This window comes from Astatotilapia calliptera, chromosome 14 (assembly GCF_900246225.1).
Source record: "Astatotilapia calliptera chromosome 14, fAstCal1.2, whole genome shotgun sequence".
In the NCBI taxonomy this organism is placed as follows: domain Eukaryota; kingdom Metazoa; phylum Chordata; class Actinopteri; order Cichliformes; family Cichlidae; genus Astatotilapia; species Astatotilapia calliptera.
Window position 1 is genome coordinate 8,338,497 of NC_039315.1, and position 18,867 is coordinate 8,357,363.

General features: G+C 39.9%; 1 protein-coding gene across 1 annotated transcript; it reads right to left on the reverse strand.

Moving 5' to 3' along the window:
* Positions 1-1,366: 1,366 nt before the first annotated feature.
* On the reverse strand, positions 1,367-17,984 carry urb1 (URB1 ribosome biogenesis homolog). Its single transcript, XM_026192728.1, has 39 exons — positions 17,729-17,984; positions 17,470-17,609; positions 17,230-17,381; positions 17,011-17,140; positions 16,821-16,917; positions 16,663-16,748; positions 16,460-16,585; positions 16,215-16,345; positions 15,938-16,133; positions 15,718-15,855; positions 15,451-15,624; positions 15,245-15,371; positions 15,012-15,134; positions 14,802-14,914; positions 14,601-14,720; positions 14,118-14,234; positions 13,854-13,992; positions 13,607-13,765; positions 12,823-13,022; positions 12,518-12,736; positions 12,257-12,442; positions 11,318-12,158; positions 11,026-11,230; positions 10,750-10,936; positions 10,618-10,676; positions 10,348-10,532; positions 10,155-10,265; positions 10,009-10,072; positions 9,755-9,923; positions 8,632-8,734; positions 8,381-8,541; positions 8,183-8,294; positions 7,870-7,976; positions 7,494-7,637; positions 5,320-5,429; positions 4,982-5,188; positions 4,579-4,820; positions 3,437-4,015; positions 1,367-1,706 (listed from the first exon to the last, which is right to left on the reverse strand). The coding sequence occupies exons 1-39, from the start codon at positions 17,853-17,855 to the stop codon at positions 1,525-1,527; spliced, it is 6,768 nt and encodes a 2,255-aa protein (XP_026048513.1). The 5' UTR covers positions 17,856-17,984; the 3' UTR covers positions 1,367-1,524.
* Positions 17,985-18,867: the final 883 nt, after the last annotated feature.

Consider the following 18,867-nt stretch of genomic DNA (forward strand, 5'->3'; position numbering starts at 1 on the left):
TCTCATTTCTTTGCATTTTACTAGGTAAATGGGAGCATGTAAACATACAGGGACATACGGTATACAAGGCAAAACAGACTTTGTATAGTTCTAACAAGTTTTAAAGTCGCCTTTTGTATGACTGACTTTTTGTAGTTTCTTTAAGAATTCTTCAGGAATGGTTCTCCAAGCTTCTTGAAGAACATTTAAAGCTCTTCATTGAGGTCCAAATCAATCCACAACTTTCATTGTGTTTTTTCAGTGTTTTGGGATCATTGTCATGCTGAAAAATGAAGTTGTTGCCAATCAAACTCTAAAAATACTTTACTGTGTTAATGACAAGATGTCAAATACCACAGGCTGAAAGGCAGCCCCAAACCATGACAGAGCCTCCACTTAAAAAAAAAAAAAGGCTATAGACACTCACTGTTGTACCTCCTCCATACATTTCCACAATGGTTTGAATGAAAAATTTTACATTTGGATTTATCACACCATAAGACCCTTTGCCACCGATTTTCAGGAGTTCTTGTGTAACTTGTCACACCTCAGCCTTTTCACTTCATTTTCCTTCCTTAAGAATGGCTTCTTGCCAGCAACCCTTCCACTGAGACTATTTCTAAAGGTCTTGGTGAGCAGTAGATGAACAAAACTGAAGGTTTAAATGCATCTCACAGGTCCTGCGTCACGTCATTTGTTGTTTTTTTCCCCCCGTTTTGCATGAACATGACTAAAAATTACTAGATTTCTGATTCCTTGCAAGCAAAATATGAAGACGTGTAGGGGTGGCCCAAGACTTTGGGACAGTACTCTACATAAAAATATGAACAAAAATCTTAGATGTCTTATTTTGATACATATGTCCTTAGTTTTATACTAAAGGAAACAATGTCAAGAATTCCACCTGCAAACAAAGCATAGCTTAACATAAGTTATGCTTCCATCCACATGCTCTTCCTTCTTTGTGACTTCCCAATATAAGGACAATTAATACGCACAAAACCAGAAGTACCAATTATTTTTAAAGATACAATTTAAAATTAGTCTTTTGTCAAGTTGTTTGTTATGTTTAGACAACACTAGTTTATCATTAAGTGAATTTTCTTTATACTTGAATGATTCCATAGGTCAGAATTAGGTGGCTTAACAAAAGATATTCCTATAAAAAATATCAGGTACAAGGACTGGACTGAAAATGAATAATAAAGCAGCAAATTTCAAAATAAAAAACGGTGATTGAAGACACACACACACACACACACACACACACACACACACACACACACACACACACACACACACACACACACACACACACACACACACACACACTTGCAGGCACACTTGAGGTTAATGAGTTTAAAATAACGTTCAAATTGACAACAGATTTGTAAATCAACATTTTATGACAAGACGGTTTTACAAAAGTTTACAAAATATTTTAAGTCTATTTACAGGAAATAAATGCAGCTGAACAGAAGTATGTGACGTCTCATTTGGTCTATTTTAAAGAACACATTAAGTGTTCACATATAATTTATATATTCAACTCTTCATGGTGATGATGTCATTACAGATGGCTCTTATGTCTACTTTCTTTTGGGATGATTTCACTTTCTTGCACTTGGCTCCGGTCACCAAACTGACATGAGACAGGAAGAGATCAGCCGATGTGGCTCCACTCCACACCTCATGGATGTACAGTGACAGCAGAGACAACCCTGCTTCTGGAAACAAGAAAACAAGACATCAAACTCATTTACAAAACAACCTATTAAAACTTATTGTCACTTTGGGACTTTAAAGATACTGAAAAAGAAAATGTAAACATGTATTTACTATTTTCTTCTATATTTAAATGTATATTTTTACGTACGATGGATTCTACATCACGATTAAAATATGTTTGACAATATATATTATTACTGTAGGCTTTCTTTTTTTAGTTCATGCTTTGACAAATGTGGCAAATACAGAGTATCTAATCAATGTAGAGAATATACAGTTGAATTCATAACTTCATTTTGTTAAAAAACACCAAATATAGAATATTCAACCATTTCTTAGACCACCTGTCAAAAAAAAGAAAAGAATATTTAAGAAATCTCTAAAACGTGTTTAAAACTAAATATTATGCCATTTATTAGGCAAAATCCTTTGATCCTAACAGGAGTTGTCATTCTTGCTGGCATTGCAATCTCTTTTGTTACTAAATTAATAGTTTCCAGCTGTTCTCTTTGTTTGTGCAAACTATCTCTGAAGGATTCAAGTCTGGACTTTGACATGATCAGACCATCAGTCTAAATTCCTTTTTCTTAGTCAAATAGTTTCTGCACAGCTTTCAAGTATGCTTGGGGTCATTGTCCTGTTGGTATATGAGCCAAACAGTTTCTGTGCAAGAGTTTAAACTTAGATTCGTCTCTCCAAAGTACCTCTTTCCAGTTATCTACAGTCTACCATCTGTGTTCTTTGGCAAATCTGAGATGTTTCTGGATGTTTACAGGCCCCAATAATGTCTTTATACCAGCAGCTACTCTTCCTTTTAAGTCTTCTTTATTCAGTTGTCTGAATAAATTGTGGAGGTAATTGTGGAGACCTTCTCAGACTGATCTAGAAGCATTTATCTCTACTTGAAGATCAACACTGGTTTCCTTCTGTCTCTAGTACTTAAAATCTTAAGTTGATTCACATCCACTTCTGTAAGTTTTCATTTTCTGCTTCATTTTCTTCCTCTGGGCCTTTTCGTGAATACCAGTTCAGCAGTTGACTTCAGGGCATGCTCGACCTCACTGTGACAATAATTTCTGTATTTCCCTGTTTGTCTCAAAGACCATGCAGCACCACGAAGTGCAAACTTTTTCCTTTTCCTTTTCAGCGAGTTCTCAACATTTCACCGTTTCGAGGACAAGTGAGGAATTTCAAACATTTTTATTCCCACATTTGAGCTTCTCTGAGGAGTCAGAAATTAATCATTTAACCAATAAAACTATTTTTTTCTCTTCTGGAATGCAAGTAAGCAACTCTAATTTATCATCTTAATAAAAATATAAAAATGTGCTTTACTATTGTTCCTTCCCTTTTATAAACCAGTAATTTTGAAAAGCCATGGCTAATAACAATAATTGTATTTAAGTCCTAAAAATATCATTTCAGTTAAAGATATTTTGCATACTGGCAGATTAAAAATGACAAAATAAACGATTCTGGTAATTACCAAAAGTGTAAAAGCAGTATGCTTTTGCCAGGGCTTCCATCTTTTGTAAGTAATTATGTTTGTTAATGTAACTTTCCTGCAGCAGCAGCAGCAGCATTGTGACATCTAGGGACCGGGACAATAATCTCAATTTTAAATCCTTTCATACTATATATGTTAACACTACATCCCACTTGTTTAACTGAGATAACTCATCAGTTACAATTTCAGAATGAGGGTTTGGAAAAAGTAGCAGGCTCTTACCAAGTCTAGTCTGATCATGTGTGGCCTCTGGGATGCAAGCAGAGACAACTGCCTGATGCAGCTCTGGAAGGTTGCCTTGGATCTCTAGCAAGGAGATCATAATCTTGGTGAAAAGCTGTAAGGTTTCTGCTCTTGCTGAAATGCTGGAGTGACAGTGAGCTTCAAAGGCCTGATGGTAGAGCCGAAGGAGGTCCGCTTTCAAGCCAAGATCAAGCAGTACAACATCCACAATTTTTGTGTGTTTGATCACAGCCTTTTCAAGCCAGAGCAAGAATTCTTTTGCCCTGTTTTCATCATACGCGTCCTCCACCAAGCACCTCAGGGACCACTTTGTAACCAGGTGCGCAGTAATCCTGGCCAGCCAGCTGGGATCCAGCTTGTCTGTTGGCAGAGCTGGCTGGGGTTCACAGAGTTGGAAAGCAGGCTCCCAGTGAACAAAGATATTGGTGAGGTAAAGTTTACACTCTGTCAGAAGACTCTTATCTTCATTTTCGGTCTCTGTGTCTTCTGCCAACTTTTCTTTTCGCACATAGACGTGGGAAAGGGAGCTCTTAACTCGGGCCTTATCCTTTCTCATCCCTAAAGAGGAATATGGACAAAACGATATACAATGTGACAATGCAAAATAACAAAACTCTAAATTTTCCACTTCTTTATAAACATGACACTTGTTAAGCCTGATTTTTATTGCTGTTCTTTCGTCAGCCGTTCCTTTGCATTTACTTTTAACTCTAAGGCCAAGTTTCTGAGTTTGGCTGCAAATCAGGCACATTCATAAAACCATATAAATATCAAATATGAAGTATCTACTATTTAGAGATAGCAAGTAGTTATCAAAGCTACACAAAGTAAAGATATTACAAAGTATCTTAATCACAACTGCAAACATGGGTACAAAGTGGGTCATACCACATTTTTATACCAGTTAGTTTCATTCAAACACCTCATATATGTTTATCATGTTCATGCTGTTAAGTTTCAACTGGTAGTTTTTTTAATTAGCTGTTTAAATAAGGCTTGTTTAGGGTTGAAAAATGATCAGTATCTCCTTTTCCATTATGGGCTTGGAGGGTGTCCATCAAAGACTACCGTGGCAACTGTACAAGATTCTCTGTATGTTAGAATTTGTTAAAAGCACTCACCCATCACCTCCTTCACTTTGTGCTTTTCTGACAAGGCTTGTATTTGGGTAAGAAGTTCTGTATTGTGGGACGAGGAGGCCCAGCAGTGAAGCAGAGCGAGGGCTTCGGTGCAGGACAGAGGCTGTGGCTGGAGCGTGAGCCGGTCTGCCTGTTTGCTTACATGGAGAGCAGTCGCACGATGCTTCAGCACAGAGCAAAGAGTCTGTAGAAACAAGCTGAGCTGAGCAGTCTTCAAACCCAACCTGTCAGAAGGAGATGAAACAATGACATCTTTCATCAAAAGACAGTTAACATTTACTGGACATCTTAGGTTTCATCACTGCACGTGTGAATAAAAGTTTTGGGTAAAGTGCCCGAGGTGTGGACTTTCTAACAGCCCTGAATGATGGATGAGACACGTTACCCGAGATGTCTCGTGATAGTTGACGCCACACATAAGAATTCACTGATGAGTGGCGGAGGAAGACATTTCACAAAGCTCTGAGGTTTCTCCTCAGCAGATAAGGAGGTCTTTGCTTCATCCACCTGCTTCTCCTTCTGCCCGAGGGCCGTAAACCACAGCACATGAAACAGATCGATGATGGCGCACAGCAGCTGCCAATCCAGATTCCTGTCAATTAAAAACAGACATATGTAACAAATATGTAACTGATGAAAATCATCATTAAAATATCAAAATAAAAATTTAAATATCAAAATAAAGAACCAAAATTTAACAGCAAACCTTAATTTAAGGCTCACCTTTTTTCAACTATTTGCATTATCCAGGTTAGGAGCCCAGAGGTCTTGGTGAGGTTATGCGCCGCTTTGGTCACACGAGCAGCCTGACACAACACCCTGATGATCTGTGCCTAAAAAGTGAGAAATAGATGTACGTGATATTCTTATTTTTCCTGTTTGTGTACATTTCAGAGAATCACGCACCTTATCCTCAAAAATGTGTTCGTTTTCAGAACTTTACGGTGGTACTTTCTGATCTCTTTCTTCATTATGTGAAGGATTTGGCTCTATAACCTACTAGTGTAATGAATAACTATCTTATTATTGGTGTTTTTCATTATACGCAGTAATAGCTGAGTAATGTGTAGTCCATTCTGCACAGAGTTGTTATAGTTTTTCTATTTTCTAGTGAGTTTTTATCTTGTTTTAAATTTTTTTTAAATTCATTTTAGCTTCAATAGGTTTCCAGAGTGGGTTTGCTTGTTTCAGGTTAGTTTTCAGTCCTCAGACGTCAAATGCTGATGGGGTATTGTCGTCACCTCACCCGGGACGAATAAGTGTGAATGCGATAACTTGAGAATGAGGTGAAGTATGAGTTCAAATCTCAGTGACCTCGACCTCAAATTCAGAGGTCAAGTTTTCTGAAAATTCTGTGAATGCGTTAACTCAAGAAGAAAGTCACCTAGGATTTTCATATTCATACAATAGGTGCATCTACTAGGAGGCTGAGGGGCAGCACTGGTAACCGCTAGTATTTTTATTATTTGAAAATGTTTAGTTTTACTTTAATTTTTATCAATTGTATCAGTTTCAGCGTTAGTTTAAGTCCTTTTCTTTATTAATATCACAGCAGTTATATGCTAACGGTAGCATTTAGTATGGCTATTACAATAAAAACAACTTTTTGAAAGCAGCTAACACACAGTCACACATCCATAGTCACAAAAATTGATCGAGGGCTCATGAGACAACTTAATTATATTAAGTAAATAACAAATTGTGCCAAACTAATATTAATACTAAAACTAAGGATATTTCTTCTATATTTTTATTTTAGTTTTCCAAGTTCAAAAAGATTATTTCAGTAGTTTTTGTTTTTTAAATAATCTGGTTTTTATTTTTACTTTAGTAAACTATAATTTGTTTTCATTTCCAGTTTTACATTTTATGTTTAGCTGTAGTTAACTATAATAACTTTTGTTCTGCATGCAAACTAATTTTCTAATCTTTTCGAGCCCCAAAAACAACAGTTTCCTGAATCCACCGGGTACAGCATGATGTTTTCTTTCCTTCTCATCACACAAAATAAGTTCCTGGGTGTGCAGAGAGGCAAAAGCAACTGCATTAAGTTGGCCCCAGAGATCCACCTGAATAGTGAACTCCCCCAAAGCTGGCAGCAAAGGGGTCAGATTTTAAGTTTGCTAGAAATGACTGAAATCACAGCAGCTCATTTGCCCCCGATCTCACCATATTCTTAGCATCCTCCTCTATCACACCAACCCTGTACATGTCCTACTTTAGTACATCCATAAACCTTCTATTACAGAAGTAACTATGAAATAGATTCAAGGAGAAAGCACATGTCCTAAAGACACAGGAATATGTTTGACATCTAGAACATAGCGGGCAAACAGATGGATAAATTACTGTTTGAACGACGTGGTAATGTGGAAACATTTGAGTGTACCATGAGTCGTCTGAAATGGTTTTCAACCAAGAACCAATTAACCAGCAAATCCTAATCTTATTCTACGTAGAATCATATTATACACGTGTGAAACTGGTTGCTGTAGGGGTTGAATTTAAGAACACAGACATCAAGTCTTGCTTAGAAAGAAATTGATAGCATGGTAAATATTTTGACACAAATCTAAGCCCTTGGAGGAAACTATATCAGTGAGAGCATATTCACATAAATCAGCAAGAAAGACAAGCTCGCTGTCATGCCAAACCTTGAACAGTCACAGATACAAAAATGCTGTCAGGAGAGAGATTAGTGAGACAAAACAAACCATAAAGGCCCTGGTTGGTCTGAAAATGTCAATATATCACCCAATAGTAATACAAAAGTTTGAAAGGCTCAATCTTCCTTTAGATTTAACTTTTTTAGGACATATTGTCTTGATCTAAAATGAAGGTTTCTTCAAAACTCAACTAGAAAAAATGGTGACAACTACAGACAGACAAGCGTGTACCTGGAAGTGTTCATCACACAGAGGGCTGCTGCTGAAGCCTAAAAGGATCTGAAAGATGCCTTGCTGGTTGCACAGGTCATAGCAGTGTCCATCTTTCATCCCTTGCTCCAGCACGCTTAGAATCCACTCACGTTCCACCTTGTGCTGCAGAAAGAAAGAAAACACAAACAGTCACGACTCCCACGTCTTTCAACCCTTCACAAAAACGGATAACAGTCTAAAAAAAGGCCTGAGCTAAGCAAACAAACCGATAAAGGTTGCTCATCCAAGAGGAGTTTATTTGGATAGTCATTTAAGTTCAAGGAAGCGTCACCAATCATGTTTAACACCAGACAGCACCAGAATACAAAAACAGTGTTTTCACCAGTTTCTTTACCTCCAAGTCAAAACTGTAGAAAAGCTTAAAAAACTCAGGGACTCTTCTGAAGTCCAAACTCTGGTGGGATAGCAGAAATCTGTTCAGCACCACGTACATGTGGTCCTCTGGGAAAAGCGAACAAACATGTGAAGGTCAAGGATTCTTTTGTTATTACAGGAAACGGTAGATAGAAAAACAAGTGCAAACCATGACTGTGATTCTTATTCAGGATAGATTAGCCTAAAACCTACTTTCAACCTAAAAAGCATCTCTTAGTAAATAATAAGAGTTATGTCAGCAGAAAGATATTCAAGTTTTCAGGGTTACACACCAGGTTTGAGCATCTGCTGAGCCACTTTGGTGATGTAAGTGGTCATGACAAATGGGAGTCTTTGATTCTGTTGCTGAATTCCATTTTTTACCATGTCCATCAAGTAGAGCAGCTGTGAGACAAAAACAAGCCCGTCAGTGTTTCCAAACACACAACATTTACACACACACACACACATAAGATGTCTCTAATATTTACCTGTCTCTTTTCTCTGAACTGAGCACCCTCCAGATGTTGGTAGAAGCAGCTAAGCACGTGGTACGCTGCCGCCCTCACCTTTGGATCATAGCTACTCAGAGCCATTACAGTTACTCCAAGAGCGTGGCTGGATACAAACTTCAGGCAGTCAATAACACATTCTGTCAAAGAGGAGGAAATACGCAACAGATATAAGAAGTGATAATTAAAACTAATTATACTGAGTGACGACAACCAGTGAAATATGATACCTGGCCGCAATATGGCGCTGAACAGAGGCAACAGAAAACACGGATCATACAAATTCCCAAGGTCTTTCACTTTATTATTATTGTAGAGTGGCTCCGTGCTTTCCTGAGAGAGGGTAAGAACATGTACATTACACAAACATATAATGCAGTGTGTCATTTACCACTAATTGACGCTGATCAGGCATAACCTTATCTTTTGCTGCCAGCGCAGCCCTGACCCGTCTGGGCATGGACTCCACCAGACCCCTGAAGAATCTGGTGGAGTCCATGTTAGCAACAGATCATTTAAGCCCTGTAAGTTGCAAGGCGGGGCCCCATGAATCAGACTAGTTTGCCCAGCACATCTTACAGATGCTTGACTGGATTGAGATCTGGAGAATTCAGAGGACAAGTCAAGTTTCAATCTTGTTGTTGTGCTCCTCAAACTACTCCTGAACCAAAGCATTTGTGGTGCATTATCTTGCTGAAAGAGGCCTTTTTCCATGAAAAACTGTACATGGTCTGGAACAATACTTAGGTAGGTGCTACGTGCCAAAATAACATCTAAATGGATGGCAGGACCCAGGGTTTCCCAGCTACAGATTTCCCAAAGCATCAGGCTGCCTCCGGTGGCTTGCTTTTTTCCCCATAAGGCATCCTGGTGCTAGGTGTTCCCCAGGTAAGCGATGCAGCTAGCCATCCGAGGTCCAGTTGTGATGCTCATGTGCCCATTGTTGGTGCCCCCGACAGCATGCAGGGTCAACGTGGGCACTTTGACTGGTCTGCAGCTGTGCAGCCCAATACACACCAATCTATGATAAACTGGGCATTCTGATACCTTTCTATCAGAACCAGCATGAACTTTTTCAGGAGTTTGACCTATAGACGTTTATCTGCTGGAACGGAGAACAGGGACCAGGGATCAGAATTTGGCCCTTGCTAAAATCCTCAACTGCCAATTTTTCCTCTTTCCACCAAATCAACTCTAAGGACAAAATGTTCACTTATTCCCTCATTGATCCCACCCACTAACATACGGCATGATAAACACATAATAAGTTTTATTCACTTCATCAGTCAGTGGTCATAATATTATGCCTGATCGGTGTAAATCTGAAAAGTAAATATGATGTTAAACATTAACCTGCGGGATGATTTTGCGCTGCTGTGGAAAGTGTGCAATAGTTTGCAACATCTTCTCAGGTTTGAGGAGAGCCAACAGGTCATCTGAGCTGGTCTGCTTCCACAGAGAAGCTCCCAGGCTTTTACTGGTCTTGTGGTGCTCCACTGCTGTTGGGCCCCACAACAATGACCTGCAGTTGAAAACTCACACTGAGTTTTTGTATTAAACAAGCACACTTCTAGCATTTAGAACATAAAAAGATGAATTCAACCTACTGGAACTTCAGCAGGCTGACTTGGTTTCTTTCATATTCCTGAAGAAGCAGCAACAATTTTTGATCTGCAAAACAGAAGAAGATATAAGAGGATAAGACAATAAAAACGCAAAAAAAGAAAAAAGAAAACAGGTTTTCTTGTTTTACCTGAAGTACTCAGCGTAGCTCCGTATGCTCCCAAAAGTACAACAAAATGATTGATGTTGCAGACACTCGGGCTTTTCTTCACCAGACAGAGTAGGAGGAATACCAACTCTTCTAAATTGACAACAAATGTGTGTTTTTGTGATTAAATTGTGATTTGGAATCTTTAAAAAAAAAAATCTTTATTGCATTGTACCTTTAATCTGGCAGCTGTTAGCCTCTTCAGAGTCCAGCATGGTGGGCAGGAACAGAGAATGGCTGGAGATCATTGTGTAAAGAGTGGGTAAAGGTATCAGGTCCTTTTGAACCTCAGTGCCACAATACATCACTTCCAACAGGCTGCTCAGAGTGTTCAGGAAGTGGTGATCTCTGTAGCGATATCTGAAAGATTTAAGAATATTTTACAGTCACTCAGCAAAAGTTATGAAACATTAAATAGCAAAATGGATTTAAATAGATAACCTACTTTAGTCCATTTTTGACAAAATTGTTCCACTCAGATGCAGTGATGTTTTCTTTGGATATCTGTATAAAGAAAGTAAGTTAGGAAATGCAAAAAGTTTAAAACTTACAAAATGTATGCGTGAAGTAAACCCACTAGCACTCGCTGTAGTCTTTTTAAGATGCTGTGCTCCTGCTCTAATGGGGAAGTAGCCTGATCTTTCGAGTGACTGTAAGAGGCAATGAGACACTTGATAGCTGCAGTGGCGACAGACTTCCTCCATTTTTCCTGTTCTTCTGGGCAATCAGCCAGCTTGTCACTGATAACATCTACTAGTTGCCATCTGAAAGAGCAAAGAATATTCATCAAGTAAATTTTGACAGGATCATTTATTTATTTTTTGTAGTTTTGTAGTGCGACTATAAATTTCACCTTTCAAAACTGTCCACATTTTGAAGAGCACTGGGAAGACTGTTGATCAAATCCCCGATGTCCTTGCTGTTTGCAGAGAGCTTTATCAAACTGCCTAGAGTTTCCGTAAGCTGGGCTCCGGACTCTTCTGTCAGGTTTCCCAGAACACACTGGGAGAACTTGGCGAGTAACCCTTGCTTCAAGGCTTTCAAAATGTCTTTTTGCACTATGAAACAGCAGCAACCAAGCATACCTCAATTAGTATATAGCAATACGAGATAAAAGAGTAACAATTATTTGTTTCAGTACGTACCATCTTTGGGTCTGGCTGGGTCCTCTCTGCTTGCCACACGTAAGTACATATTAATCAGTGGAAGGAAGGCTTCCGATTGGTCAGAAAGCTTCTCCATGTTTTCAGGTTCAAGACACCACATCTCAAACCGGAGCCGGTGAGTGGAGCAGTTCTGCAGCAGGAGAGAGCTGATAGCCAGAGAGTCTGAGAGTGGTCTTTGGAGACAGTGCAACAGCACATCTGTGTGGAGGAGTTTTGCACTGCTTGGCTCACTGGATAGAAACTGGAGCAAGAATGCCTCCAGTGCAGGCTTGGAACAGGACAGCAGCAGGGTGCCCAGACCAAAGAGGTGTGCCTGTGTCAGAAATGTGCCATGGTCCTGGGAGGCCGTATATTTACACTCTGTGAGGATCTGTAGAGCTGCCTGACCGTAAATGCTGAGCTCAAAATTTGCCCCCTTACTGCTACTGGGGGAGATGAGGCTGTTGTGTGGGAGGAGAAGCAACTTGGAGACAACTTCCCTCAAATTACCGGAATCCATGTAGTTGTGCAGAGACAGGAGGCCCTGGAAAGTTCTGGAGTGTTTCTTTGCCGGTTTAGAGCCCTTCTCCACCAATTCCTGAAGAGCAGCTCTTTCTAAAGCTCCCATGTAGCTCCTCAGAAGCTCTAGATGATTTAGTTCTTGAAGAACAGGGGCACAGAGCTTCAGGAGGACCAGAATATTATCTGTCATCAGTGAACACAAGTGCTTAAGTCTGACAGGGTTTAGAGAGTGAGGAGGCATGGCAGATAGCTCCAGAGCCAGAAACCACTGCTCCAGATATGGATGCTTGAAGACGGAGCCAAGAGCTGAAAGAAGGATCTAAAGAGAGAGAGTTTCATTAAAAAAAACCCTTCCCTCCAAAAAAGGAGAATATTGCAAAGTCTGAAAAAACACAGTAAACGCATTATTTTTCTAACCTGCTGAATATTAACTTCAACCGTGGAGGACTGGTTAAGTTCCAGAAAGAGGTCTGGTCCTTCTTGGCATTTCTCTACAGCTAGTTCAGAGTTTTTTGCCTCCTGAAAGCCTTGGAGCTTGATCACCATCTTTTCGAGTATTTCCATGAAGGTCCTCAACACGGAAGCTCCTACGTCTTTAGAGAACTGTGAAGAGGGAAATGATGCACTGTTTGCATATTCAACAATGTGAGGAGGACGGGGCTTGTTTTGCGCACCTACCAGTCCAAAGTTTTCCACAGTTGATCTGATGTAGAGTAATATCTGCTTGATTGCAACTGGAAACTCTGCCAGAGAAAGGGAAGCTAAAGCTTCTTCTGCACTTTTCCTAAAGGTATCCTTAAGCAAAGTGTCTGGACCTTGGATGTAGGCAGCTTTCATCAGTGCAGTGTATGATGTTTGATCTGATAATCCTTTTGCATGGCATTCAGAAGACCGGAACTAACAAAATAAACAAGAGTATTAGTCCAAGTACTATGTCTAACCATGTCTGATTAGGCAATCTCGTTGTATCACTAAAAACCCACCAATTCTTCACGGCACTGCTGTGGTAGCCACTTGGAGTAATACTGATGAAAACATACAATGGCTGAATGAGGAGAGGTAAAGCATTCAGAGGAGACAAACTCTTTATCGTACTGCAGCAGAGCCAGACAGAGAGGGAGCGGCTCTCTCTGACAGTGCAGCACATCTGAGAGCACTGCAGCCAAGTATTCATATACCATCCCTAAGAGACACAAAGACAGATGGTTACAAACATCATAGATCACAGTACATTTACTTTTCAATCAAAGTGTCCATGAACAGAATGGGTAAATGTCTTTTTAAACATTAATTACAGGCTATGGGCCAGATTCACTAAACTGGGTTTTGGCATTAAAAACAACAACAACAAAAACCCACAATGTATTTACAAAGAGAGCGCAGTGATTGCCAATATTACTACAAGAGATGGGAACTCAGAGATTTTGTTGCAAATGTGTTTGTTGGAGATTCTTTCGCAAAGTGCAAAACACAGGAATAGAATATTTAAATCAAGCAAATTAAGTTCCTAAAGTTTGCGACACACAGTTTAGTACTAATTACAGCGATATTTAATGCGGAGAAAACGTATTATTTTCCGAGCTTGATATTGAAATGAACTGACTGTGTCTGTGATTGCACTCACATGCAATTTTGTCCCGTTTAGTAAATCTGGCCCTATATTTAAAGTTGTACTTCTTATACTGCATAACAAATTTCATGCTTTAAAAGTTTTTTTGCAAATTTGTGATTTCACTCTTTGTCACAAGTGAGGCAGAAATCATTTACCACTATCTGCTGGCAGCTTGTTTCGGGCCTCCAGGGCAGCGGGTACCAGGGCACTGAAGGGGAAGGTTTGCATGATGAGATCTTCACTTACAGCTGGGCCGAACTCCTCCAACTCACCATCACTGGCCTCCATAATGATATCGAGCATGTCTATGACATCTGAGATGAAAAAGTAAAAAGCATAAACATTCACGGACATACTTGAGCCCTAAAGAATTCAGCGTTGATTCCACATTTAAATGCTGACCATCTATGTGAGAAACTGGGACACTGGCTGTGTCACCCTCCTGGCTACTCAGATTCGCTTGCAGATAACCTGCTTCCTGGACCAGGCTGGCCACTTTATCTGTGTATTCATAGGAGCTGCACACCAGTTTAACCAACACCTAGAGCAAGAGACAGATTTTAAGAGTTTATTATCAGGCATAAGGATTAAAACCTTTATTTTTTCCAACCTCCAATATGACGGTTATGTAGAAAAGTAGGAAGAAATAAAAACTGGAAGACTTACCCGCTCCAAGAACTGAATAACAGTTTCTTGCTGGTTTGGCTCTAGTCTGGCCAGCTGTTCAAGCCAGAGCTCAAGCTCAGTCCAGGTGTGCTCGAACACACCAGTGTCCTTTAGTACCTAAATACAACACAGGACACCAATTGCTTTAGCAGTGCTGCAGGAGGAAATTTGTCCACACGAATATAAACCTCTTAAAATAAAATCCTTAAAAGACTTTAGCTTAAGCTGCTCTGATTTCATTAACTTAAAAAAGTTCAATGGAGGATTGAACTGTACCCTACAAAAGATAAATATCTGCTAACATACATATAATCCCTCCAGGAATGATGCCCTCATATATAAAAATATAACATGCTTACAGTTTGTTTGCCTAAGTGGACCAATCTTGAATAAATAAGCACTAATTCAAATATCTAAATATATACAGTATGTCTCATATAATGCAGACTGGAAGCACAGAGGAAAAGGCAAAATGCTCCTTACTTTTAGAACAAGCATCTGTGTGGAGGCTTTCAGGTGGCTGCTGCTGCTGCTCACAAACATCTTGAGAAGCAGGTAAAATACAGATTTCTCTCCAGATGATGAATCTTTATCTGCAGCACCCTGTAAACACAGAAAAACTATTTAGAATAGATGTGTTTTAAACCAAAAATAAAAATAAATCAGAGAATTTAACTTCCTTACCTGCATACGGAACCAGGAGAATTTGCTTGCGGGAAGATCCAAGGCCAACTGCAGTACGTGGTGCTGCAAAACTGGGGGGACTTCATCCTTTATTCCTTTCTCTGACACAATGCCTGGACAGATAAAAAAAACAGTGTCAAAAGCCATTTATTGGAAAAAATAAGCTTTAAAAAAGCAAAAGTTGGAGCTTAATAATGCCAAAAACATTACCCTTTAAAAGCTTGCTGAAGTCAAATTTGCACTGGCTAACCAGATGCGGCACCACTTTCTGGTAAAGGCATAGGACCTGAAGAATCAGAGCCTTCAGCAAAATGACCTCAGCTGTATCTTCAGCTGTTTCAAAATAAAGCACACAAGACAATCAACTCAGATCCTTTTGGGTTTTTAAAAAAAAATAGGATTACTTGGAATAAACAATAATCATGTACTGTGAATGCTACTACCAGGCACTTTGCATTTAGTCAGTTTAGCATCCCCTTCGCTTTTATCCTTTTTTTCTTCAGAGCCAGCTTTTTCCTTCTTGCTAAGTGACTGCCACTTTTCAATTATGCTTGTCATGTCAGGCAAAATCTGGAACAGAGCATGAACAATGATTCGAGCCTTTAAAGGTGGATCATTTGCTTTTATTAAGGCACTTTCCTGAACCTACCTTGCCGAGCATCTCCCTGTACTGCTGCACTAAATCCTCCATCATCTCAGCAGTGTATAGGTCTGAGCTGCACCACACAGACTTATCCAAAAGATACTCTATGTTCTTACTGGCTCTTTTCAAGATAAAATTGACCACCGACAGGGTTGTAAGGTGTGCTCCTGTATTGGCAAGCTGTCAAATCAGAGAAGACACATTTAAGTAAAAAAAAAAGTTTTCAGTCTTTACTGCAGTAATAAGTTTATTTTATGAGGCTCAGTCACTTACAATAAGGCCCTGTGTGAAGAAGCTCTTGTTGCAGACTGGAGGAAGAGATATCACCATCACCATGGAGAGCAAGCGAGGCAGAGGGATGACCTCCTGAGTTTGAAAGACTGTGGAAATCTCTGGCTGGGCCTCGTAGATCTGATATAGAAATGTAAAGGTGACTATTACCATCTAAAAACTGATAAGATATTATTTTAACACTTTTACCACCAACAGTTACCTTTTTAAGAAGCTTCACATTGTCTTGCCAAGTAGTTTTGAGGCGCGGAGCATATGCATACTGAGTCTCCTTGAAGTATCTGGACAAAATATCGGGGGTAGCTTTCAGCACATTCACCACCAGATCTGCCACCAGTTCATCCTCAGTCGCCTGCTTCAGCCCCACCAAAAACTGGAGCAAAACAATGTTACCAGGCCTGCAAAGAAGTAAAATCCAGTGATCCACATGAGAAGTTCTCAGAAAAGGACAATGTGAAATTGGAATGTTAATGACTTACCTGCCAGCTGTGCCAAAGCTGACATCATGAAAGCTGATACCATGCTTACGGGAGCAACACAGATCAAGAAGGAAACTGTGAGCGAGTTCCCGGATGACTGTCATCCCAGAAAGCTCAGTGTTTTCCGACATCTTAAAAATATCATGTAATTAAATAAAAACGTTACTTGGACATGTTAAAGTAAACTGACCTGACACAATCTTTGTTTCTTTTGACACAAAACAGCAAAACAACAAGCGACCTACTCTGTCATCATCCACGGTTGCATCTGCAATCCCATTCCATTTATACAGCGACGCGATGCTGGCCAACACAGCAGGTGTGAAGAAACGTACTTTCTGTGTTTTACTGATGGCTTTGTTTAGAACAACCTACAGAAAGACAGAAAGGAATACATCTTATTACTAAATCCATGATCTGATCTCAAATGTCCTGGACTAGTACTTACTTTAGTTTTCAATGTGGACAAAATCAGGTTGACTGTGGACATCCGGTCCTCCTTCAGACCTGTATTCAGGATCACTGGCAGGAGTTCTAACACACCAAATGAACATGTTACTCACAGACAGTCCACTGCATAAATTATAATTTATATCTAAATATTACCTTTGATTTCTAATATTTGTCCGACTGTTGCGTTATCACCAGACACCACGAAAGAGAGCACAAACTGGATAAAAGCCTGGCGGACATCAGGTCTACCCTGTAAAATTATAATATCCAGAAAAGATTTATCTACAGAATACGACTAATCTGATGCACATCATAAACCCTGTGGACAAATACTGCATCGCACCTGCTTATCCTTCATCTTTGCCAATCCAGACAGAAATTTGTTAATGTGAAGGTGACTTAAGACCTCTCTGGCAGCTTCTGGACCCTGGGTGACCAAGGCGCACAGAAGACCGAGACACTGGCGGATAAACCTGTGTTCAAAGGGAAACAACATTGGTTTTGAGGCCAGAATGGTTTTAAACTGAGTGTCATTGTGCTCTACTGAAATCCACAAATCAACCTGTGGTTTGCTGAACGGAAAGACCCCTGCAGGAGTTTCATGTAGCTGAAAACGGTCTTCTTCACAATGGCATTGCCAACCATGTTGAAATGGGAGAGGTCACTGGCTGTCCTTAGAAGGATCGCCTCCAGGCTCCCAAAAATCAGCATCATCTGTACAGAAACACGATCAGAGTTTAACTCAGAAACCTCAGAAAGAGTGAGCCGGGCCAGAGCCGTCCGCTGAGAAACTAAAGCTTACCTCACTCTCTACGTGTTTTTCTCCTTCGAGCAATTTGAAGATCTCTGCACACTCCATGGAGATTTTAATATAACCTTCAACCACATCGTACAGGTCGGACCGTGGCAACTTCTTAGCGGTCGATATAAACTTCTCCAGTCCTGCAGACGAAAAAAGGAGGGGGCAAAGGCGGGATGCCGATAAAACAATGCATAGTTGACTGAATGCATAACACAATATTATTACTTCAAGCTGATTATTTGTACATACTATCACTCACCCTTCATGGCTGTGGTCGGGTCCTTCAGCATGGCTTTAAAAACTGTCCCATTGAACTCCGGAATGGTTTCTTTTTTCCGCGGAGTGTCTGACTCAGCAGACTCGTCGTTGCGCCGCTTTTTACCCATTTTGTTATATACAAACAACAATTACCACTGACGTGAGTTTTTTTATGCACTATCCTGCCATGTAAGTGTTGTCACCCACGTTGCTCTGTAAACAGAACGCGGTACAACGGAATTGTCATCCGACCAGAAACGTTCGCTATTGAAATTTAGTTCCGCATTATCATGTAAGTTAAATAAAATGTATTTTGTCTCCTCCGTCTTTTACATAAAGCACATGCACATTTCATAAAATTTTACATCCCTTAAACATGTAAAAAAAACCAGTTAGCTTATTATTTTATACTGTCTGCCTTTAGCTTGACGGCTAGGTGTGAAAACTCTCTTAGAAGTATTTTTTAATATTCAGGATTTTAATATTCAAGAAGAGGGCGCCGGTCTACAACACTTTTGATCCAAATCTTTCACTTTTGCCTTAAGTCTCTCTCTCTCTCTCTCTCTCTCACACACACACACACACACACACACACACACACACACACAGAGAGATGGGGGGGGGGGGGGGGGGTGCTTAAATATTAAAGAATTTAAGAAAGCTAGAAAACTCTTCATACCACCAGGCACCTATTTAATCATGTAATTCACATTTTCTTACAGGCTACAAGTTTTAATCCGATCTGCAGAATTTTGCTCAAGCTTGAATTATTGAATGTTACAATAATGAAGCCTGTCACCAATCAATGATTAATCCCTCCCCAGATGTCATCTTGCACTGGGATCACACCAGCAATAGTTCTTAGACTACATCCATTTTTCAGACTTGGTCAAAAAACCACCTTCCAGGATGGTTCTGACTACAGTGGGTGTATTCAGGATGAGATTTCGTCATTGCACGAGAAACACAAACTCAAGATAGGCAGAAAGATAGAAACCCCTTTTTTTCTGCTCCGTTTAGTGCTCGCACATTCCACCATCCACATGTGTTTGTGGTTGTCAACACATAGCATTGCTAGCATGCAAAATCCAGTCATGAAAGTGGGCCGGTTGAATTCAAATAGTTGAAATGAAAGATTTG